Genomic DNA, 24,463 nt, shown 5'->3' with positions numbered 1-24,463 from the left:
AATAACAAAGTTAAGAAAAGAATATGAGACTAGAGAAGTGAAGATGAAGACTTCTTTAATTTGGATGATATACCTGATTGCTCCCATTTGTCAGGAGGTAGACTGCTCTCAATTTTTAATTTATATTTGTATTAGGCCAGGTACTTTTTCTTTTTTGGCCCATATGAGGTGGATGGTAGAAGATTATTTTTCAAAAACAGATATTGGACCTTTGCCTTGCCTATCAGGTGATGAGTCAGCTATATGGTAAATCAGATTCTTGCAACTCCTCTGAAAAAAAACTACTCTTAGCCAAATGACTAAGCTAGATCTCCTCCAAAGTCTTCTTTTTTTTTTTTTTACTCAAAGGAATTTTGATGTTTTGTTCTTCAATTCTGGCATAATGACAGGAAATCAAGACCTGGACAACTGGGTTGATTTTAAAGAGTTAAGATTTTATTTTACCTTTTTAAATTCAAAGTGTAAAGGACTAAATATAGAACTTTCTGCATTAGAGAATGTATTCTCAGGGGGAGGTGGCCCAAATGATGTATACTCACGTAAGTAAATGTAAAAACAATAAAATATTTTTTTTAAAAAAAAGAGAAAACTCTCTTGAGTTTTATTAATTATGATCATGCTATATAAGTAGATCTCACTGAATGCAGAAACTGTGCTTTGATTTACTTAAACTCCAATAAGTCACATTTTTTAGTTATCGACTATCAAGTGAGAATAGCTTCAATGGAGAGAACCCTACTTTGAAAACTCTTACAAGGCATAAATGGAAAAAGTACATAGAAGTATTAAATAGACCTCATATTGAGTACTGTGCTTGGAAGACACTATGTTTTAGATTTTTGTTCAAGAAACACCAGGTCAAAAGGTAACTCACCGTTCGTCTTTGTTTTGCCGTATGCATCCTTCAATAATTTCCTTCACTTCAGGAATTGCTACTTTGTCAAAACTGGCTGGCTTCACTCCCTGAAAGCCACAAAATTAACCACAAAACCACATTAATGAAAGCATGGTATTTGAATTTTGTTTTTCAATATCCGAACAGGTTCTACTAGGTTGCTTTCTTACCATCCTGGCTTTCTGATTTGCCTGCTTGAGCAGGATTAGAGGTAGGGATTGGCAATTTAGCTTCTCACAAGGAACAGTCTGACATTTAGGTCACTTACTTCCACATGTGGCAATGAAAAAACTTCAGCTGGTAACATCTGTCTTTGAGGTAAAGGGAAATTATTGGCTAAAAAGAAGGCCAAATGTTCTAATAGGTTAGAAAATCTTGTTAAACCTTGCATACTAACACATTAGTCAACTGAGCATATTAACTATTCTGAATAATGAGTCCATGTGTGGGTGGTTTGGTGGGCATATTATTATAGTACTCTTTAAAAAAAAAGCTCAACTAATACAGAAAGACTTATGGGTTGATATTGGTTTGTCAGGATAACTAAAGAGGAAACTGTCTTACATAAATAAAACATAGAAAATGAAGAGTGGTATCTCAGACCTATACGAAAGTACTATAATTAATTTTAGAAGAAAACTCACTACCACTGTTCTATATAATATTAGCTAGTAGCATCACAGAGATGGTTTAGAATCTTCATAAAGTGTAAATTCATTGAGAATAAAACCTTCAGCAATGTGTGGAAAATACACATACAATATAAGAGCAAAATACTACCATATGAGAAGTGAAGAGAAAAAAAATCCCATTATTTATTTTCTTTATTTCTGTCTCTTCTAAGTGACAGTACAGATTAAGAATTCAAGCAGCTACACTAGTATGTTGTCCAAGTGGTGCTATAAATCTATAAACATGTAGACTGAGGATTTTCAGAAAATAGTTACACAAATAAACTATATGTAAATTTTTATTTTTTTGGATTCTCCTCTTATTTGGGTACATTTTTCTTTTTCTTTTTTATTTCCTTTATTCATATGTGCATACAATGATTGGGTCATTACTTTCCCCTTCCCCCTACCCCCAGTATATGTAAATTCTAATCATAGTCTTGGGGACAGGTAAGAGTAAAATAAAATTAGTGGAAACCTAATAAATCACAATAATGTATATAATCTCTTATAGGTCTAAATGACCCTTCTCCATGGTCTCATTTTCCATGGTTTTTAATTGCCTGCATTCTGAAAATACTAGTATTTGTCTTGATTCTGTTCAAGAAAGACTACATTCATTTGACTTTTATTAAAATATATTGTTATAACTGTTCTATTTTTTATTAGCAGTCATTGTTTCTAATCTTTTATTGTGCCTTATTTATAAATTAAGCTTTATCATAGGTATGTATGTCCAGGAAAAAAAACCACACAAGTACAGGGTTCAGTACTATCAGAGGTTTCAGGCATCCACTGAAGGCATACACCAAATGGTTAGCAGTAAAGTCTTTCAACACCAAAGTTGTATCCAAAACTGGATAATTTTCATTAATTACCCACTGCATTATTCTATCTCTAGGGCTAACTTTTCACAGCAAGGAGCTGTATAGTAGGGATAACGCTAAATTTAAATCTATATTATTTCTTCTTTAGCACTGGGGTTTGAATGTAGGGCCTCATGCTTGCTAGGCAGGTGCTCTTACTGCTTGAGACACTCCACCAGCTAATCTGAATTATTTTAAAAGTTTGGTTCTAAGAATGACTACAAAAATCACTTTCGTATCAAAGATCACTGTTTGTATTTTCCTCAATCTTATTTTTCCAAATCCAGCTAAATTTTCCAAAATTGTTCATGTCTTCACAAAAATCTAATGGAAACAAGAAAATAATGAAATAAAATGCTGCTTTAACAGAGCAAGCTGCTATTTCAGATTTAAATTAGAAACTCCTTTAAGAAATTTATGGATGTGCTGGGTGCTGGTAACTCATGTCTGTAATCCTAGCTACTCAGGAGGCAGAGTTCAGGAAGGTCACAGTTCGAAGCCAGCCTGGGCAAGTATCTTGCAAGACCCTATCTCAAAAATACACTTCACGAAAAAAGGCTGGTGAACAAAAAAAAAAAAAAACTAAATGTTTTGTTTTATATTAGTTGTTTTTTCCTACAATAAACAACTAAAACTACATAAAGTAAACTTTAAAGTTATTTATAAGAACAGAAAGAAATATCTAAGATACTTGTAAGTTTGTAGACTATATACTATTTGGCAAGCAATTACCTAAAAGGCAATTTGGGGAAATAGGTTCAGCTGTTCTACACAGTTGAACTTGCATGTGAAGATAGTGTGAGTGTTGTAGAAAAGTGGCTGAAGAGAGTATTAATTTGACAAGGAAAAATATGTCTTCCATAGCATATAAATTTCAAGGGAATGTGCTTGGACTAGCAGCAGTAAACGCTAAACATTAAATTAATAAAGCAAACACTGCTTCAATCTAGAAAAGACACATGAGAAAGACAAAAGGATTTAACAACAGAAGATCTGAATTCCATGCCAAATGAATAAGCAGAAGCAGTCCCATGCTTCAGATTCCCTGTTTAGCAAATGGGTACATCTGCCTAACTTACCTGCCTAAATTCACAGAAGCTAGAATCAAATGTCATATGTGGATTGAAAATTCTTTGGATTATTAAATTTGCTGACCCAAGGCCACCTGAGTTCAAAGACAACTGGCAAAGATAATAAAGCTTATAGTTAAAAGTAAAAAATTCTCTTGCACCAGCTTTCATCCTTGATTATCCTAAATAATAAAAAATCTCATTAACCCTAGCCATGCAAACATAACTATTCATGTTTTTAAATATTGGAATTTCTATTTACATACAGGAATACTAGCTGAACAAAAGACAAAGAAGATAGAGCAAAACCAATAATTGTGCATAATACAATCTCAAATCTATTAGTTTATGTACCACAATTTAGATAGACAATTCCATGCCAGTGTATATATATATTCAGATGCCATTGTTGCCTTAGAAAATATACTGTAAGTGTCAAGGTAGACAATAAAACAGAGGAATACTTTATCAGTCCAGCAGCTAGTATTAAAAGAGTAAGACTGTTTATGGTTGGGGCTGGGAGTGTGGCTCAAGGGGTATAGTAAGAAGCCTTCCCTGATTTCAAATGCCAATACTACCACAAAAAACAAAAACAAAAACAAAAAAAACCCAAAACCAAAACCAAACAAACAAAACAAATTCTTACTGTTATCCACTTAGACACTGGAAAATTTAACAGAAGTTTTTGCCAGTTAGCTACTATCAAAAAACCAGGAATGCTGGGATGATAGCACATGCCTGACATCCCAGCATTCAGGGGGCCAAAGCAGGAGGATAGAGTTCAAGGTGAGACTAAGCTACCCTATCTCAAAAAAACAAAACCAAGTAAACAAACAAAAACTGCCCTCCCCACTGGATTATCAAAATACCTAGAAGTGTTTCTTAAATAAAGAAAAGAATGTATAAATTGTATACTATCAAGTATAATAGTATATGGGATGAATATGAAACTTCACTGACCCCAAATGACCTACAGAAACCTGACAAACATAAAATTTTTGATATGCCATAATCACAGGCCTCTTGTTCTTAAGTGGTAAGAACTTTTTTTTGCAGGGGGTGGGGGGAGGGATACTGGGGCTTAAATAGTAGGCAGGTGCTCTACTATTTAAGCCACATCCCCAAGCCTTCAATGTATATTTTATAACTGATCATTGTTTAAGTTGGTCTAGATTATTCTCAAACATGGTATTTATTAGCACCTGAAAGAACAAAGTAATAACAAAATGCTTTTATGACAAAAAAAATTTCTAATTTCCTTTTACTTTCTCTACTCCAACAGTCATGAAGATCAACTTAAAGCCCCTCCATCCTCCAAGTGTCACCCTTTTCTTTACTCCCTAACTTAGCCACACTTGGTTCTGTTTTAACCAGTAAAAACAAATTATTATCCACCTATTCGGACTTAAGTCAGAAAACACAAAACCAGAAAGAATACTAAGCTGAGCCACTCTTACACAGTTTAAAACTAAAGTTTATTTATTAAGGACACACAACCCTCTTACTCCATTCCTCCAGAGCCAGCAGCTCACTGTCTCTACAAGTATTATTTTGTAATTCATAGGATATCTCTTTGGGAAGTAGTGTTTTGTTTTGTTTTAATGTGAAAATATAGCTTGTTTCCTTCATTACATGGAAGTATCTAATGTATACCCATTTCAGATATTTTCAGGGTGACATAAAATATCATGTATTCGCTTTTTATTTTGAGACCCTGTCTCAAAAAAAGTCACTTCTACAAAATATTAAATGGGATACAAAAAAATGAGTAATTGTCACTTCAAAGGGAATATAATTGATGTTTACTAAACATGTTGTTTTTATTTCATCTAAAAAATCTACAATATTCCAGAGGCACCTGCACACCCACGTTTATTGCAGCACTACTCACAATAGCCAGGTTATGGAAACAACCAAGATGCCCCACTACTGGTGAATGGATTAAGAAAATGTGGTATTTATACACAATGGAATTTTATGCAGCCATGAAGAAGAATGAAATGCTATCTTTCGCAGGTAAATGGATGGAATTGGAAAACATCATTCTGAGTGAGGTTAGCCTGGCCCAAAAGACCAAAAATCGTATGTTCTCTCTCATATGTGGACATTAGATCAAGGGCAAACACAACTAGGGAATTGGACTTTGATCACGTGATAAAGCAAGAACACACAAGGAAGGTATGAGGATAGGTAAGACACCCAAAAAGCTAGATAGCATTTGTTGCCCTCAACGCAGAGAAACTAAAGCAGATACTTTAAAGCAACTGAGGCCAATAAGAGAAGGGGACCAGGAATTAGCAAAAAGGTTAGCTAGAGAAGAATTGACTTAGAAGGTAACACACATGCACAGGAAAGTAATGTGAGTCAACTCCCTGTATAGATATTCTTATCTCAACTAGAAAAAACCCTTGTTCCTTCCTATTATTGGTTATACTGTCTCTTCAACAAAAGTAGAGATAAGGGCAGAATAGTTTCTGCCTGGTAGTGAGGGGTAAGGTGGAGTAAGGGAGGGAGTGGGAGAGGAAGGGAGGGGGCGGTGGGAAGGGGGGAGAAATGACCCAAACAATGTATGCACATGAATAAAATAACAATTAAAATAAATAAATAAAAAATCCACAAATACACATTTTATAAACTCTGACTTCTCCTTTGAATTCTGTATGATTATGCATTACCAACTAAGCTACTGAAAAATAAAAGTGAGTCATAATACAGATGTCTCTGGTTCAATCTTCTAGCACTTAAAAACTGTTAGCAGTTACTTCTTAAAAGCTTGACTTTCAAATGTGTTAAGAGTAAAACTTAATTTTCTCTCTCTGTGTTTTTTTTTAGTCCAGGTCCCACGGTGTAACCCAGGTTGGCCTCTACCATCTGAGTGCTGGGATTATAGCACTGCCCCACTATGCCCACCACCACGCCCACTTTGCACCACTATCTCTTGATAAAAGTGAAACTTTTCCTAACTATTCAGAATTGAGAAAAAACCTATATGCTCCTCACACAGAACATATCACAGAACAATAAATATTTTTAAGACATTCTAAAGGAAACAATCTCAGTATTTTAAAATGTCCTATCAAATCAAATCATTGAAAAGGCTATAATATGCCCTTTATATAGATTTGAAATTCTTACCTACCTCATTTACACATTCCTTTTGAGGGCAACAGCAGCAATGAGAATTTACGATGACAAATACTGAGCAAAAATCTTTCTTTGTAAAATCCATCAGAAAAAAACCATAAATAGACTTATTACAATTAGAGAAAAGCAAGGGAAAACAGGTAAGATACAAATTAACAAAGTAGCTTAGCCCACAGCATAAGGATGGCAAACATCAAAGTCAGACTGAAGCACAGTTTCTCGTTGAAAAATAGCCATGCTTCCCCAGTTCTTAGACATGAGTTTGCTCTGCTCGGCCAACAATCTATTAAGATTGACAAATCTACAGATGTAGGAAAAAACTACATGCTGAAAAGGCAGGGCAACTATTCTGTTACAGTTCCTTCTGCTTCTGTTACAACAACAACAGATCTTTAAACAAGAAAAATGAGCTTTTATTTGCTCAAAGCTCCACCTACTGCATCCAAAGGTTCTGCCTCCCTGATATCAAAACCTGTCGTGGAGACTTGCCTTTACATACACTAGAAATGCATTTATTAAAACACTCCCTTCATCCTAATCATGCTGAAACTATGCTTTTTAAATTTTTTTTTAAATGGGAGGATCAAGTTCAATTTCATTGAGTGTAAATTCAGAATATGTAACCAAAAGAACACTAGGCAAGGACTCACAATAATCTGCTAGTTCTCAGTTCAACTTATCTTACTAAAATTGTGTAAGATTGAGCTAGACCATATCTCAAATCTACTTAAAAAGTGGGGATAAGCTGGACGCTGGTGGCTCACGCCTGTAATTTTAGCTACTCAGGAGGCAGAGATCAGGAGGATGGTGGTTTGAAGCCAGCCCCAGGCAAGACCCTATCTCAAAAGGGCCCTTCATAAAAACAGGCTGGTGGAGTGGCTCAACATGTTCAAACCCCAGTATCTTCAAACAACAACAACAAAAAAGTGGGGATAATAACTGCTCCACTACTAAGTTTAAAAAAAGTATTGATATTAAACTGCCTTCTACTCTCTCAGCATATTTTTATACAAATGTGTTAAAATTTTCTATTTCTTTTTCCTTCTATGAAAAGCCTGAACATGTATAGAGCTATTTCTACTTCCTAGGAAGATCTCATAGTCCCAAATAAAAGCTACTTTGATTTTAGCAACTTAGAAACAGGTTTTCTTCATGTTACTAATGGTAGAGAAAGCATTTTTGTTGTACTGCTATAATTGGTAATAGAATAAATACAGTCCTATCCCTTGTAGTTGTGTTTGCTTGAATCTCAACTAAGGCAGTGGATGGTCAGGTCTCAATCACTAGCAGAGCTTAAGACAAGAGCTTGGACACTATTTGGTAGAAATATTTCTCTAAAATTTAGAAATGCACTAATTTTAACAGGCTGTATCAAAGCAGCTGCCACTACTCTCTGGCTCAACACAACTCATCACTACTAAGAAAGTAGTCTGACATCTTAGGTGTTGGGAAATGCAGCAGTTCCTTTAACTTACATGTATGTATAAGGAAGACTGCTTAGGACTATGCTTGGCTAAATCAAAAAGCTCTAAAACAGATGCCTTCTTTTCTATTTCGTAAGGTTTAAAGATTTAGGTAGGTTAATTCTACGAGGAAAGAAATAACCAAATTGGTATAGCTTTCTGTTGTTGTTGAAGGTATGATATAGATCCAAATATCTAGTTAAAAAAAAAAAAAAGCAACCATTCTGTGCTTTGGTAGCACATATACAAAAACTGGAATGACAGAGATTAGCACAGTCTCTGTACAAGGATGAGACATAAATTCATGAAGCATTCCATATTTTTTAAAGAAGAAAAATAGCCCAGGCATGATTGTGTACACCTGCAATCCCAGCATTTGGGAGGTTTTAGACCAACTGAGCTACATAGTAAGAACCTGTCTCAAAAAACAGAAACAAAAAAGTTTTTTTGAACGCAATCTTTACAAAAATTAAAGTGTTTCCAATGTGTACCACAAAATTATGATACGCATTCAGATAACAGTTTATACGTCTAAATATACATGTCTAATTCCTCTCAAAGTCAGTACCTTTTTCTGGATTTCCCTATTTCTTTCATATTTTTGGTGGTACTAAAATTTGAATTCAGTGCCTCACGCTTCCCAGGTAAGCACTCTACCACATGAGCCACATCATCATCCCTTTTTGCTTTAGTTATTTTTTTCAGACAGAGTCCTGCTTTCATGGATGCTAGCTTCAGCCTTCAACCCTCCTACTTCTGCCTGTGTCCCAGGTGTCCAGCACCCCCATTTCTTTCATTATTTTGATGGTCCAGAACAGAAAACTTAGTCATTCTTAGATGCTTCTACCATAATATTTAAGAACTACTGTGGTAGTTCTTGAAACAAACATAAATGTTAAAAACAGATGACAAACAGTTTTACAATTCGCATTCCTATTATTTCTCCAACAGTCAAACATTTCTGTCCAGAAAAAATAACATTTTTACTAGTTTGTTACTTCTCAAAATTATAGCCCTTTTTTTTGCATTACAATTATGACCACCAAATCCTAATTGCTAACACTTCATCTCTAAGTTTAAACCAATATAAGATGGATCTCCTTATCTCTATTCTCTCCATCTCCAATTTGATTTTACACTGTGGCCAGCTCAACCATCTGGCTCCATGTTACTTACCACCTGACTTTTAACTAGTACTTCCAGTCATCTGACATCATTTAACTCACATCACATTACTTATACATGGTTAATAATTTTCCACATATGCAAGATGGTCATAGGATTACAGGTCTAGAAAGAACCTGAATAAGAATCCTTTGTTCAAGCAGGGCGCCAGTGGCTCATGCCTGTAACCCTAGCTACTCAGAAGGCAGAAGGCAGAGATCAGGAGGACTGAGGTTTGAAGCCAACCTGGGCAAATAGTTTGCGAGACCTTGTCTGGAAAAAACCCATCACAAAAAAGAGCTAGTGGAGTGGCTCAAGGTGTATGCCCTGAATTCAAGCCTTAGTACCACAAAAAAAAAAAAAAAAAAAAAAGGACAACTGTTGTCCAGAGAGATTAAGGCCATATCAAAGTCAGAATTCATTAATTCAACTGGTCAGTACTAAATGTCTGGTCTACTCTAACTGGTGTCAAGCATTTAATTAGGCAATACTGTATTACCTTAAGCACCTAGAATAAGAAACACAATCTATATTCTAGTGGGTAAGGGTCTAATTAATGGTAAAGCAAAAACTAGAAACAGATTTCCCAGTGTCTAGTTCAATGCTATCTCTAGCCCGTATTTCTGTGCTTTTAAATTTCCTTAATGTAGTGGGAAAATCCCATAGACAATCTATGTCTACCTCTATCTCTCCCAAGTAAGTCCAAATTGGCTATGTGTTTTATGAATACTCAATACTTGTTTCCACTGACAATACTCTTTCTACTTCCTCCTAATAAACCAGTCAGGTCAAACAGATTATTCACTGAATACTTAATGCACATTTCTACCAACAAAATACCTCCTACTCCCTCCCTTTAAGCCAATTGAGTCCTGTGCTTCTTTCAAGGTACACCTCAAATCACATATAGGCTACTCAGTGTCTACACGAATCTTTTTACACATAGCATGTGAACTAATTATCTCTAAGATACCAGAAAAATTCAGTAGTGCTGAAATATATTTAAATATGCAAACATCTTTTTATATTACATCAGTTTTTATTCTACCATCTACTGCCTTGTGAATTATAATTCAATATTCAGGACTGATAAGTAAAATCAGCTGTTTTGAGGAATTCTGAAAAATTTCACAATCGTTCCTTAACACCTAATTATTGGAAACGATACCCTAAACTGTCACCATGACCTTAAATCATCGTAATTTTTTTCTCACTTTTTTTAAGGCTTTGTACATGCTTGGCAAACCCACTACTACATGCCCTACACCTCAGCCACAGCCCAGTAACAGAATGTATGGGAAAGTAATGCAAAATGTTGCCAAGATACAGCCTACAGTTTTCTTTTTCATTTATAGTCCACATTTATTGGATGAATACATGAACAGAATTTATTAAAGAGCAATTTTAGCTAATTCCAAGCAGGTTCCCTCCCCCACACAGCACAAAAAATTCTAGCTGCTAAAAAAATAAAAATAAAATTTCCCCCAACTTTCCAACACTATCTAACCAGGACTTAGTCTCACTTGTGTCTGCTAAACAAACAAACAAACAAATAGCAACTGCAATCTATTACATAAAAACTAAAAGGAATTTTACCCTACCAGCTTTATTTCTGTTTTTCCCAGACACAGTGTTCAAACTTTGCAATTCAAAGGCTAATGGAATAAATGACAAAGTCAAATTACACAAACAAAGTAATTAAAAACCCACATTATTTCTAACTTGGCTGTTACAAGGCTGGATTTAGCCAGACTCTTACTGGTATGAACCATTAGTTTTCAGGAATTTGAACAAACCATCTGATACCACTGGAAAACAAGCCTCTTCAAACACCCTACCTAATTGAGCTAGCTCTATCAAAGGAAATTAACTTGCCTCATGATTCCCCAAGGCTCATTACTTTCTGAATACATGAAAGCTAGGGTAGTTCTCCAACCTCAAATGTACTATCCTTCACATAAAAAGTTGATGTCATTGTGTGCTGTAGTTTTTATTCTTTTAGTAGCAGGGAAAACTTGGAATATGTACATTAATTACTACTATTACTGGATCTTCTCACCACCAAGGGCATACACTTTCAAGATAGCTAAGCCAGGTAACAACTATAGCATGTAGCTACACAGTTTTCCTATGTTAAGGAAGGGTCATACATTTTTACATAGGGTCCAAAACTGCAGTTTGGGGGATCTTATACTTATGTACCTATATCCCCTAAACCTTTTACCTTTAGACTTTTTTTTTTTTTTTTTGGTAGTACTGGGGTTTGAACTTAGGGCCTCCTGATTACTAAGAAGGTACTCTACCACTTGAACTACTCCACCAACCATGTTTTTATGTTTGGGTATTTTCAAGATAGGGTCTCTCCACCTATTTGCCTCAGCTGGCTTTAAACCCCGATTCTCCTGGATCTCTGTCTCCCAAGTAGCTAGGATTAAAGGTGTGAGCCACTGGCACCCAGCTTACCTTTAAAATTTTTGCTTAGAAAAAAAGGTTTAGACAAAGGTTTAAGCAAAGGATAAAAATGTTTAGGTTTATATTAGTGTCATATTAAAAGTCTCTTGATTTCTGACTCTACTATTATCTCTCCTTAGGCAAAACGGTTAAACACTAAGTCTATTTTCTTCCCTGTGCAATGAAGATAGTATCTACTTATCATGACACAAAGTTAAAATAAGATAGTATACATGAAGCACTTTTGCAAGGTAATTGAGAAGATCACAAACAAATAGTAGTTTCATTCTCTCCCATTTAAAACTTGACTTTATGTGAAGTTCATTAAACACATTTAGTTTAATGCAGTTTGTTGAATGTCACTAGTTAAAAGAATAGAACAAGAGACAACTTAAATTTCACCACTACATAATAATAACAGCAATGTCCAACAATTACTGAGTCATGTAAGTGCATATTCTAAATATGCCTATATGTTCTACATATGTCTTTCACATTTAGTACTCAAAAATACTTTAGGCTCAAAGAAATTAAGTCACTTTCCCAAGGTCTCACAGTTAGTAAACACTGCTGGGATTTAATCTCAAGCAGATCAAACTGCAGAGCCCATTTCCTCTACAATCAACACAAATTGGGTTTTTCTCTCTGCAGTCTGTATTCATTTAGCAAATGCTAACTGTTTATGACTTGCCAGTCCGTAAGCTTTTCAAATACATTAAAGGACAAAAAATAAATAAAACACCACCCTATAAAACTTATGCTCAAATTGTGAGTTTAGATAAAATCTGTAACATGTCAAGCTATGATAAAAGCCATGAGGAAAAAAAAAACTTAAGAGGGCAGAGTGAAGTATGTACACATTTTAACACCATTATTAGGTAGGGAAAGGAAAGCATCTAACACTAAAAGCAGAGACCTGAACTGAACTGCATGTATGACACACATTTTACTATCAGTGCACAGCAGAATATAACAAACCACAGCCAAATCAACCCCCTTGAAATCAGTACTTAAAATGCCCTCCAGGGCACAGATGGGTACTATAATACATACTTAATGAATTTTGATTTGAGCAGAGTATTTGAGAGCAGAACTTTTTTCTAGACATGTAATCTTGTGCTCATCACCTGGGTTTTCAGACCATCTGTTCACTTGTAGATAGACAATAGTATTTACCTGCGCCTCCCAACAGAACTGTTAGAAGAATTTAATTACACAGTACAAGCAATTGTTACATCTGGCTCATTTGTGCATGTCTACTAATATTTATATGGCTATAACCCACTACTTGCATGGCACTGAGCCACTGCACAAACAAACATATACTAGGGAACTGATCTGCAGATGAGCAGATGAGAAAAGAAACTGGTCCTTAAAAAATTAGCTAGCATTTGTTGCCCTTAACGCAGAGAAACTAAAGCAGATACCTTAAAAGCAACTGAGGCCAATAGGAAAAGGGAACCAGGAACTAGAGAAAAGGTTAGATCAAAAAGAATTAACCTAGAAGGTAACACACACGCACAGGAAATTAATGTGAGTGAACTCCCTGTATAGCTATCCTTATCTCAACCAGCAAAAACCCTTGTTCCTTCCTATTATTGCTTATACTCTCTCTACAACAAAATCAGAGATAAGGGCAAAATACTTTCTGCCGGGTATTGAGGGGATGGGGAGGAGTGGGAGGAGGCAGAGTGGGTGGTAAGGGAGGGGATGGGGGCAGGTGGGAGAAATGACCCAAGCTTGTATGCACATATGAATAATAAAACAATTAAAAAAAAAAAAAGAAACTTGTCCTTGAGAGGCATAGTTCTACTACATATGTGTGTGGGGGGGGGGGGAGTGGGTGGGTTAATGTCAATATAGAAATTATTAAAACAGAGGCAGAACACAGAACAGGGAGTGATTTTTTAGGTGAGCGGGGAGGCGGTACTGTGGATTAAACTCAGGGTCTTGTGCAAAGCATTCTACCAATTGAACAACACCACAAGTCCTTTTGCTTTCAGTGTTTTTTAGATAGGGTTAGGGTCTTGTGCTTTTGCCTGGGTCTACAATCCTCCTACCTCTGCCTCCCAAGTAACTGGGATTACAGATGTATGTTCCCATACCCTGCTTGTTTTTGAGATAGGGTCTCAGTTACATTTGCCCAAGTTAGCCTAGAACTGTAATCCTATCTGAACCTCCCAAATAGCTGAGATAGTAAGTGTGTACCATCATGCTCAGTTGTTTTTTTTTTTTTTTTTTAAGACAGTGTTTTACTATGTAGTCCAGGCTGGTCTTGAACTCTCAGATCCTACTGTTTCAACCTCCCAAGGGTTAGGATTACAGGCATGTGCCAACATTCCCAGATTCAGGGAGCAAAATTGGTACAACTCTCTTCCATGAATCTTTGGGATATTTCTGGCAAAGTGTACCAGAAGGCTGAAGATGTGGACTCATTCCTTCATAGAAGTTTTTCTTCTCAGTGTCATAGACATAACACATCAATCAAGTTCTCAGCTTAATTTACTTTTTAAAGAAATACTACCTTTGACCCTCTTAAGATAAGAATTCCCAAACTTTTTATGTCTGTAATACCCATTTGACCTAATGCAATGGCTACTTCAATGAGGTTATCTTCCCTAACATACTATAAAAGCTAGGAGAACACTGAAGTATCTATATTGTTTACTGCTGCATCCCCACCTTGACACATAGCAAACAAAATTAGTAGCGGTTAAATTGCAAAAATAAAAGAAACTAAGAACTAGAGCTTATAGTTCAAATGAAAAGACTTCTGCGATCTTCAGAAATCTTTAAAGGTAATCCCAACCTATTAAATATACTTATTTATATTGCTTTTTATTAGATTTTTTTTTTTTTGAAATCTAATAAAAACTGGGGTTTGAACTTGGGACTTCATGCTTGCTAAGCAAGCTTGAGCTATGCCTTCTGGCCCCTTGTATCATTTTTGAAATTAGTGGCAAACCTATAGAAGGCCTTTTTGTGTGGGAGGGAGTTTACTGATCTGATAGCCAGGGTATACATAGTGGACCTGGACTGGAAACCAGAACTCCAGAGTGACTGGTGTTCCTGTTTACATTAGGGAGCCCTATGATCTCTCTCAAAGGATAACCAAACATCAAGCATGTTTCCATAACAAGTATGCAATAGGTAAGCAGACTATATTGATACTTTAAAATTAGTTAAATTTACAGCCAAAAGACACCTAAGAGATAGTACCATATTTCAAATCTTATTTCCAACAGTTATCACTGTTCCTTACATAATTATATAAATTGTAAGTTACCTAGACACATTTGAACTTCCTACATTTATCTCAGTGCCCAAAATGCCAGAAATCCTCTAGAAAAGTATCAAAGGACACAACCCCTTTTATTCTTCACTGGAAGTCATAAGATGGGAATGAATATTGGTCAAAACAAGAAAGAATTTCCTAGACAAGAATAATAATTGACAGTATAGAATGAAGGACCACAGATCTATGCACAACTAAAACTGCAAAAGTCAGAAAAAAAATAAAGCACAAATGAATGACACCTGTAGTATCCTTAGAAATTAAAGATTGTGAAATAGTTCTAAATGTTTTATTTTCTTTGAGACAGGTACATGCCTGTAATCCCAGCACTCAGAAGGCTGAGGCATGAGGAATACAAGTTCGAGACCAAAGTGGGCTATATAGCAAGACCATGTCTTAAAAAGAAAACAAAACAAAACAACAAAGAAAACAATGCATCTAAGCCCCTTCCCTCAGGAAACTTAATAACTGAGAATGATAGTCTTGACAAAAAAGGATTCATGATATTAGAAAAACTGTCTTGAAATATTTGTGGGATAACAAATCAAGTTACAATTTGCTTTAGCCCTATGAAATTCCAGAGAACAAAGTGAAGCTAGGGTAAAAATTGTGGGGACATACTTCAACAAAACACAGACCTAACTCCATAGTGCAAACAGTACTTAAAATATCTATTCAAAACCTACAATTCTGAGGGCTGAGGGTGTAGCACAGTGGTAGAGTGCTTGCCTACCATGCACAAGGCCCTGGGTTCAATCTCCAGCACCTCAAAACAAAAAAAGAAGTGAAAATTATGATATTTGACAAACTACACAAAAGCATGTGAATAGCTATCTTTCTTTAAAAGTGCTTTTCTTGTCCTGGAATTATAAATATCAATTTAAGTTAGCTTTTTACTTTATCTGTACCAAACAGCCTTTCCCATTGTATACAATGTATTGCTTTTATTTGCTCATGGGTTTCTATTTACTGCTATTTAATTCATTCTAGTATGGTAACTATTACAATTTCAAAGGTCTCTTTGAATTTCATTTCTCCTTTGTGAATATAATTCTTCCAAATTTACATAATGTCTGACTACATTTGAGATTCTTTTAATTCAGTAATTTATTCTTTAAAACATTACTGAGGGGAAAAAAAGGTATGAAAAGGTAATTATAAAAAAAGAAAGAAAAAGAAAAGGAACAAAATATTACTGAGTGCTTGCCAGGCATGGTGGCTCATGTCTGTAATCCCAGCTACCTGGGAAGTGGAGGTTGGAGGATCATGGTTCCAAGCCAGCTGAGGCAAAATTGTGAGACCCTATATGAAAAACAAACTAAAGCAAAAATGGCTGGGGTTGTTGCTTAAGTGAAAGAATAATGTTTAAACCCCAGTACTGCTCCCCCCAAAACAATCTACTGAGATAAAAGATATTCCAGAGATGTTCCAGCTAACATGTCAAACACAATAAATATGTTTAAAATTTTTTCAAATGCATTTTCTCAGAAAATTTCAATGCATTTGCTCTTTACAACACCTTAGTTAAGTCTGGCAATTGTGATGAGCATGGTCATATGTGGAAGTAAGACTCAAGAGTGATTTGTCCAAAGTTGTGCAATGGAAACATCTCTCTTAATGTTTAGTAAGGTCATGCACACATGTTGATCTATAAATCTGACTTTAGTACATAGCGATTGTTGGCATTCTATCTTTACTACTGAATCTCTGAGCTTTAATAGGTTCTGATTTAATTTAAAAAATCAGATTACATTGACACCTAGTCATTCCATTCAAGCAAGAAAAATGACTAATTCACTGTCACAATAATGAACCTCATTCAGATTCTCACTTTTTTTCCCCATTTGTTCTAGACATGAACCTTAACAGTTTAATAGTTATCACCTTTCCTCATACATGGTAAATGTAAGCCCATGTGAGTTCTAATTTCTCTATTTATTAAACCATAGTAGCACTATTGAGAATATAGAAAACTTGAGGACAAATAAAGCAATCTAAGCTATTATAGTTTTCCAAGAAATTAAGTTATGAGAATTTGTTCTTTTCTACTTATATACACAGAGGGAAGTACAATACATTCATTATTTATGTAATAATGTTTATGAGTGCTAAAGAGGAATTGTGGATGCTTGGTACTGCTTCCCAATGATTATTATTTCCTAAGAAGTTCAAAATTCCATAGATGTTATTTCAAGCCTTTATAACCATTTAAAACCACCTTTCAGTCTACACCCTGAAGATTACTTAACTCGTATTTCATAGAAAATAACAAGGACTTATAACCAGTACCAGTGCCAGGTAAACCATCTGTAAGGGAATAAGGGCATATCTTTTACACAGAATAAAATAAAATACAGAGAAATTAGGTGCCTTGTTCAAGATAATACAGTAATAGCTAGAGCAGGGATGTGAACCTAAGATTTTGTTCTCTGAACCTGTAATACCTGACCTCATCTCAGGAAAAAATAATCTGCCCTCTTCATGCCATTACATCATACTCCAGATACCTCTAAATCCTGGATATTTCTCTATCAATTATCTATCTCATGTTCCCATACTGTAATTTCAACTTTTCCCTTCTTGTTCCTTTCAAAAGACTATAAACAAATGAAGTCACCTTTTAAACAAAATAAAAAATAGCAGGAAAACCCCCCACAAAAACCTATGTATGAGGAATCAAAAGCTCACTTCTTAATTACTGACCACTCACTCTTTTCCTCTGAGATGAGAAACAGGATTTGAGAGCAGGAGAAACCACTTATGTGTTTGATTCTTGCCTCTCCCTGCCAACCACATGATAATAGCTTTATCCTATTTGATCAATCCACCTTTGCTTCAGTTTCACCATACTGTTTGACACTTCATTGTTCAGGTACGTATTACCGCTTTTTAGAATAGCTTTGCACTCTTACTCCCTACCTCCATTTTTGACAGTTCATATACTTCTTTTTGTAAAACCTTCTGTAATCCATAGTAGAGTTAACCATTGTATCTCCACTGCTTCTGGAGGTTGTCTCCATTAAAATACTATATTGTAATTACAAAAACTGCTCACACATTCATCTTCTATATTTGAATTAAGTTTCACATCTTTTTCTTGGGGCAGGGAAGGGAGTTAGGTACTGGGGTTTGAATTCAGGGCCTCAGGCTTGCTAGGAAGGCAGCATTCTATCACTTGAGCCATGCCTTTAACCCTTTTTGCCTAAGTTATTTTTCAAATAGGGTCTCATGTTTATTCCCAGACCAGCCTGGACTGTGATTCTTCTATTTATACTTCCTAAGTAGCTGGGATAATAGGTGCACACCATGACACCCAGCTTTTATTGGCTGAGATGGTGTCTTACAAATTTTTTGCCTGGAATGATCTTGAACCATAATCCTCCTGAGTAGCTAGGAGTATAGAAATGTGCCAACAGATCTGGCATCCTCATCAGTTTTTCTGGCTTTTTCTTTTGGGTGGGGGCGTGACAGTAGTGATGTTTGAACTCAGGGCCTTGTGCTTGTTAGGCAGGCACTGTACTACCTGAGCCACACCCCAAGCCTTCCCATCAGTTTTTTTTTTTTAAATAACAAATTTCCATTCTGAGCAGTTATCCAAAATCTAAATAATCACATGTTCTAATATGACAAAATTCAATGAAACTGCTTCACTAAAAATGAGTTAATATACTATGTACCTCTTGACGTAATATAAGATAAATAGTACTACATGTTCCTTGCCTCCCAAAAAAAAAATTTAGCCTAAATTCTGTTAAGGTATGTATGTATTTATTTATTGGTGATACTGGGGTTTGAAGTTAGGGCCTTAGAGTCTCTAAGCAGATGCTCTGCCATTTGAGCCATGCTGCCAGCTCTTTGTGCAGGAGACCATAGGTAGGAGAATGGAAGTCTGAGGCTGGCCCCAGGCAAAAATGTCGTATCTTATCCTAAAAATGGCTGGAGGTGTGGCTCAAGTGGTTGAGCGCCTGCCTACCAAGCACAAGGTTCTGAGTTCAAACTCCAGTACTGCACCCTCCGAACAAAAAAAAAGAAAAGAAAAACAAAGTGGAAGCAAGAGATTAAGAGATATAACAACCAAAATCTCTGATCTTAATGGAGCTTATTTTAAAGATGTTACGATATCTGCAAATAAACATTTCTGAAACAATAGAGGAAATATATGAATAGGTTCAGGGTATCAGATGATCTAGGAACGGCTATTAATTTTTTTCTGGTATGATATGATTATGTAAGAAAAGTTCTGTATTTTTTTTTTTTAGAGAAGCATAATGAAGTACATAGTGGTAAAATGAAATGATTGATCAATAATTACATTTCAGGTTTCAACAGAACAGCTAGATCTAAAAAATAATCTCTTAGCAACCATGAACTACCATGAGTAACTGAAATAGTAAAACAATTTATACCTTAAACACTGTTGGTGCTCAGATATGATTTAAATAAATTAATATACCAAATCAAGTCTTTCAGTGAAAACTCTGAGAACAAATTATTTTGACAAAGCACCTTGAATAAAAAGGATTACTCACCCTCTCCCTCCACCCCACCTCTCTGGTACAGGGGGTTGAACTCAGGTCTCCTGCTCACTAGGCAGGTGCTCTACCACTTGAGCCACACCCTCAGTTCTATTTGTGTTGGTTATTTTTGAGTTAGGGCCTCGCCAAGACCAGCCTAGACCAGCCTAGACTGTGATCTTCCTATTTGTGCCTCCTCTGAATAGCTGGGCTAACAGGCTTGAGCCATTGCACCTGGCCTAAAAGGGTTATTTTTATTCAGAAATTAAGCAATATGGTAAGAGAGAATGAGATGAATTACTAGATGAATTATCTTGGGGTTGAAAAATAACTGAAGAGGATGTGGTTTTAAATATATATCTCATAATAACCATTTAAATGAATGTAAGAAGGGTTTGAATAAATCTGTATTTTTTTAATCGTTGCTCTTACTGTATCATGAAATTTGCACTCAACAAGCCCCCCCTTATTCAGTATACTTTCTACTACTGTCTTCTTTTGCATGGTTAGATGCTATCCAGCTTGGGACTCACTAGATATGACCCAACCTCACCAACAGTTAGGGAAAACTGACTTACACTGGTCACTCGACGGTAGATCTGTGCAGCATTTTGGCACTCTGAGTACGGATATTCAGATGTAGCCATCTCAAGCATGCACATTCCAAAAGCATATACATCAACAGATTCATCGTATTTCTCCTCGTACATTTCAGGGGCCATGAACTCCGGGGTACCTTAAATTAAAAGAATGATTTAGAGTCAATGTGAGCAGAAGCTGTAGATGTTACCCACTAGCAGGAGAACAAAGGGAAGAAACCTTTAAAAAGGGAAACCTTTGAAAAAGAAACTGTAAGGAAAAAAAGAGAAAGGGGGAAAAAGAAAGGAAATGTCTTAGCCTGTTCCATTAACTATCTCACAGATCTTCCACTATAATGCCTTTATAAGAAACTGAACAAAGTGTCTGATTACTTACATACACTGTTTAATACGGATTCTGATTTTATATATATACATATATATATATATATATATATATGTATATATATATCAAAGCAGAGTCTTGACTAATAGATGAATTACACTGGCATCTATCTATAAAGTGATGAATTAGCTGGGTGTGGTGGAGCACACCTGCAATCCTAGCACTTGGGAGGCTGAGGCAGGAGGAGCATGAGTTTGAGGTCAGCCTGGACTACACAGTGGGTTCCAAGCCAGCCTAGGTTACATAGTGAGACCCTGTCTCAAAAAACCCAAACCCAAACCAAAACCAAAAAAAACCAAAAAAAAGCTGAGTGCTGGTGTCTCATGCCTATAATCCTACCTACTCAGGATACAGAGATCAGGAAGATCGAGGTTCAAAGCCAGCCCAAGCAAATATTTTGTAAGACCTTATCTTGAAAATACCCATCACAAAAAAGGGCTGGCAGAATGGCTCAAGGTGAAGGCCCTGGGTTCAAGCCCCAGTACCGCAAAAAAACAAAACAACAAAAAGATGGATTAAAAAAGTGAAGTGCTTGTCTGCCCCCTACTGTATGGCAGTTGTAAGATACATACACAATTAATCTCTTGGCCATTAACATTCCATCTGAGATCAGTTTCACTTTTTAAGGAGGCCTGGTAGTCTTAAACCCTATGTTCAATGTTTTTAAAGATAATAAAACAATGTGTTGTTTGTAAAGGTCACACAAGAGCCCCTTTCCTCACATACTTACCTGCACACCTACAGTATATAAATATGCCTATTGCAGATGTAAGAAACTTAGTGAAGGGCATCCCACAGGCAAAAAACAAATACAGAGCTCAAATATAGCCTGATTTATGAGCATAAGAGTGGATGATCCCATAAGACTAGATTTTGTGGTGTTTCCAAATAGCTAAATCTTTATACAAGATAAAAGGCAATTCCAAGAACAGGTTTTCCCAGTATTATTTAATAAACAAAAATATAAAAACTCTCTTGGGTCAGAGACTTTAAAATACCACAGGCAAATCAAAGATATGTTTTCTGTGAAGAAGGCAGAAAGGAAATTTAGCTTTAAGTATCTTTTTTCTCCTTAATTTTGTTAGTCTACTGTAAGAAAATGTAAATATGGCATTCCAATCCTACTTACATTAATATTCCAAGGAGAACACTGTTTTGTAAATGTGCAAATTACCAATGCCTCATGCTTTACTTATTAATACTAAGGATTCTAGCTTGTTTAATAATTAGTTTCAGTGTATGTATGTGGGGGGTGCTAGTGAGAGGGAGGAGGGTGAGTTAAGAGATTAAGGTGATGGTATGGTAGACAGATTTCATATACCTATATGAAACAGAACTAAGAAATCTCTTGTGATTGCTTTACAAGAGAGGGGGTTGAGGGGGAGAGACAATGGAGGCAATGTAACTAATATACAACGTAAGTCTAATTGGAATTGTCATTATGAATCTACCTTGTATAATGAATATATCCTAATAAAAATTTATTTAAAAATTAGAATTAAAATAAAATAATAATTAATGGATTTCTTTTGTTATTGTTGTTATAGTACCCTTTTAGGGTGAGAAGAGTAGAATGCCTGAGATTTCAAGTTTTTAAATTGCGATAATCTCTTTTGAGAATGAAAGCTCATCAAAACAGACTTTTTTTTTCCAGCTGTGACATAATTTAAAAGTCTAAAAAGACAGCTTTATTCTTTAGATCATTATTTTAATAGGGGGTTAATTCTGCCTTCCACAGAGCAATGTCTGGACATATTTTTGGCTAGAATAATTAGCGTTGGTGGATAGATGTTGTGCTACTGGCATTTAGTGTGTGGAAGCCATGGATGTTGCTAAATAATCTTATAATAAATAAGACACCCCTTTACAACAAATTGTTCAGCCCAAAATGTCCAGAATAATAAGACAAAGGAACCAGTTTTAGATATATCATAACTTCTGAAGGATAGGAGTAAGAAAAAAAGTTGATAAAACCAACTTTTCAGAACAGACTGCCCATATTCATATTTTCAAATAAAATTTTAAACAGGTAGATATCTGTGAAGATATATCCAATGAATATTTGTGAAACTGGAGAACATATAAATTTCATTTTTTAGTGAAGAAAGTGACACACTGTATCTACTGTACTAATAGTATATAATATTAACAGAGTGGCTCAGTAAGCCTACTGCATGAACAGTCTTCAAGATAATTCCAGAAGCATAAATAGAGAGAACCCCACATCTCCTAAGTAGAACTAGGTTCAAGCTATGAATTTCTGAAGGTTTACTGCATGCCAGAAAAGCTCTGAGTGGGTCAGGTTTCTAAATAAAAGTAGTGTCAGAAAGCCAGCCAGGCTGCAAAGTACATTGGAAACATACCTATCACGCTCTTGGCAAAAGAAGCCCGTTTCAGGGTTGCCAGACCAAGGTCTCCAATCTTGACTGAGCCGGTAGGGCCAGTGATAAAGATGTTGTCACATTTAAGATCCCGGTGAATAATAGGTGGAGTTCGAGTATGAAGAAACTGAAGTCCTTTAAGAATCTGCCGACACCAGCTTCTTAAAACTTTGATCTTCATCACTTTAAACCTTTTCAGATACCTACAAAGGCAAAGTATACCACACAGGTTATCAATGATATGAGTTTGTTGCTTTGAAGAATTCCATTAAATTCTAGCATACCAGAAATGGGGATATCAAATTAAGAATATTAAGATTCAGTAACCTTAAAGGCTACTGATACTTTTTAGTTAAGGTTAAAGAGGCTAGGATAGTTTACAATGAAAATTCCGTTAGAAAGACAAACGAGTCTTCCAAGTACTTTTCATCTCAACAGTCACAGTATTAGGTAACCAGCTTTTTCTTAAAAGCATGGGAGATCAAATTGACTGTATTGCCATTAGCAGTATCTGAACATTTTGGAAAAATATTTAAATAGCTGTAAGAAAACTAGTAACAGTACAAAAATGAATTCTTAACATTAGTTTGTTATTGAAATGAATAAGAGGTACAGTTCTACCTCTGGTAAATGACAAGATTAGCTACAATTACTGGTCACAAGATGCAGTTCTAAACTCTAGTAAAAAAAACCAAAACAGGGCTGGGGGCAAGGCTCAAGTGGTAAGAGCACCTACCTAGCAAGTATGAGGCCCTGAGCTCAAATGCCAGGACAACATAATAAATAAATAAAAATAAAAATAAAATAAAATAAAACAATGATTGTATGGTGCTGGAAAGTAATCAAAATCCACCAAAAAAACTGAAGGTGAGTTCATGCAAGGATGACCGGAAAGTAATACTTGAGCTTCCTACTTTCTATAGCTTTTCACCTGAAAGAAGGCCCCAGTCTGACTGCCAGTCAGCTAAAACCCATACAGAAATTAGGACAAAGTTTGGAATGGCTCCACAGCATTGAGTACCATTAGAAGAGCTACTGCAGTGATGGTCCGTCCAACAAAATATCCACTAGCCAAATGTGACTATTTCTAAGTTCCTGTCTCAGTTGTAGCTACATTTCAAGTGCTCAAAAAGCCACATGTGGCATGTGCAACCATTTTGAACAGCACAAGATGTATGAAACAGTATACAGCAGTTTCATCTTTTGGACAGTGGAGATCTGGAAAATAAAGGAATTCCAAAAAGTAGGCACAGAAGGAGAGTCCCTAAATTCTGCCCTGAGTTCGAACCCCAGAACCACCAAAAAAACAAGGCACTCCAAGAAAACTACAAACCAATATCTCCTAAACAGATGCAAAAATCCTTAACAAAATTTTAACAAACCAAATCTAACTTCACAGAGAAAGGATTCTATACCATGATCAAATAGGATTTGTTCATAAAATAATGGGAATGGTTCAACACAGTATCAATTAGCATAATACACCACCATTAAGAGAACAAAGTGGGAAATACCCTCCCCCGCAAAAACCAACAATCCAACACCTCTCCATGATACAAATACTC

General features: G+C 35.7%; 1 protein-coding gene and 1 pseudogene across 15 annotated transcripts in view; one reads left to right on the top strand and one right to left on the bottom strand.

Moving 5' to 3' along the window:
* Wnk1 (WNK lysine deficient protein kinase 1) overlaps positions 1–24,463 on the bottom strand; it is a 128,125-nt gene that overhangs the window by 48,932 nt on the left and 54,730 nt on the right. For 13 of the 15 annotated variants that reach the window (XM_074076348.1, XM_074076338.1, XM_074076340.1 and 10 more), the window contains exons 3-5: positions 22,881–23,101; positions 20,112–20,269; positions 875–963 (exon numbers count right to left, since the gene is read on the bottom strand). In XM_074076348.1, coding sequence (XP_073932449.1) covers positions 875–963; positions 20,112–20,269; positions 22,881–23,101 — 468 coding nt within the window. Of the gene's footprint in view, positions 1–874; positions 964–6,641; positions 7,354–20,111; positions 20,270–22,880; positions 23,102–24,463 lie in introns of those variants that run through there. The other 2 variants (XM_074076346.1, XM_074076347.1) reach the window with 2 other exon arrangements.
* On the top strand, positions 8,336–8,433 carry LOC141424434 (U6 spliceosomal RNA; annotated as a pseudogene).

The sequence above is a fragment of the Castor canadensis genome, chromosome 6 (assembly GCF_047511655.1).
Source record: "Castor canadensis chromosome 6, mCasCan1.hap1v2, whole genome shotgun sequence".
NCBI classification, from domain to species: domain Eukaryota; kingdom Metazoa; phylum Chordata; class Mammalia; order Rodentia; family Castoridae; genus Castor; species Castor canadensis.
This window is presented reverse-complemented; position numbering and strand designations above follow the sequence as displayed.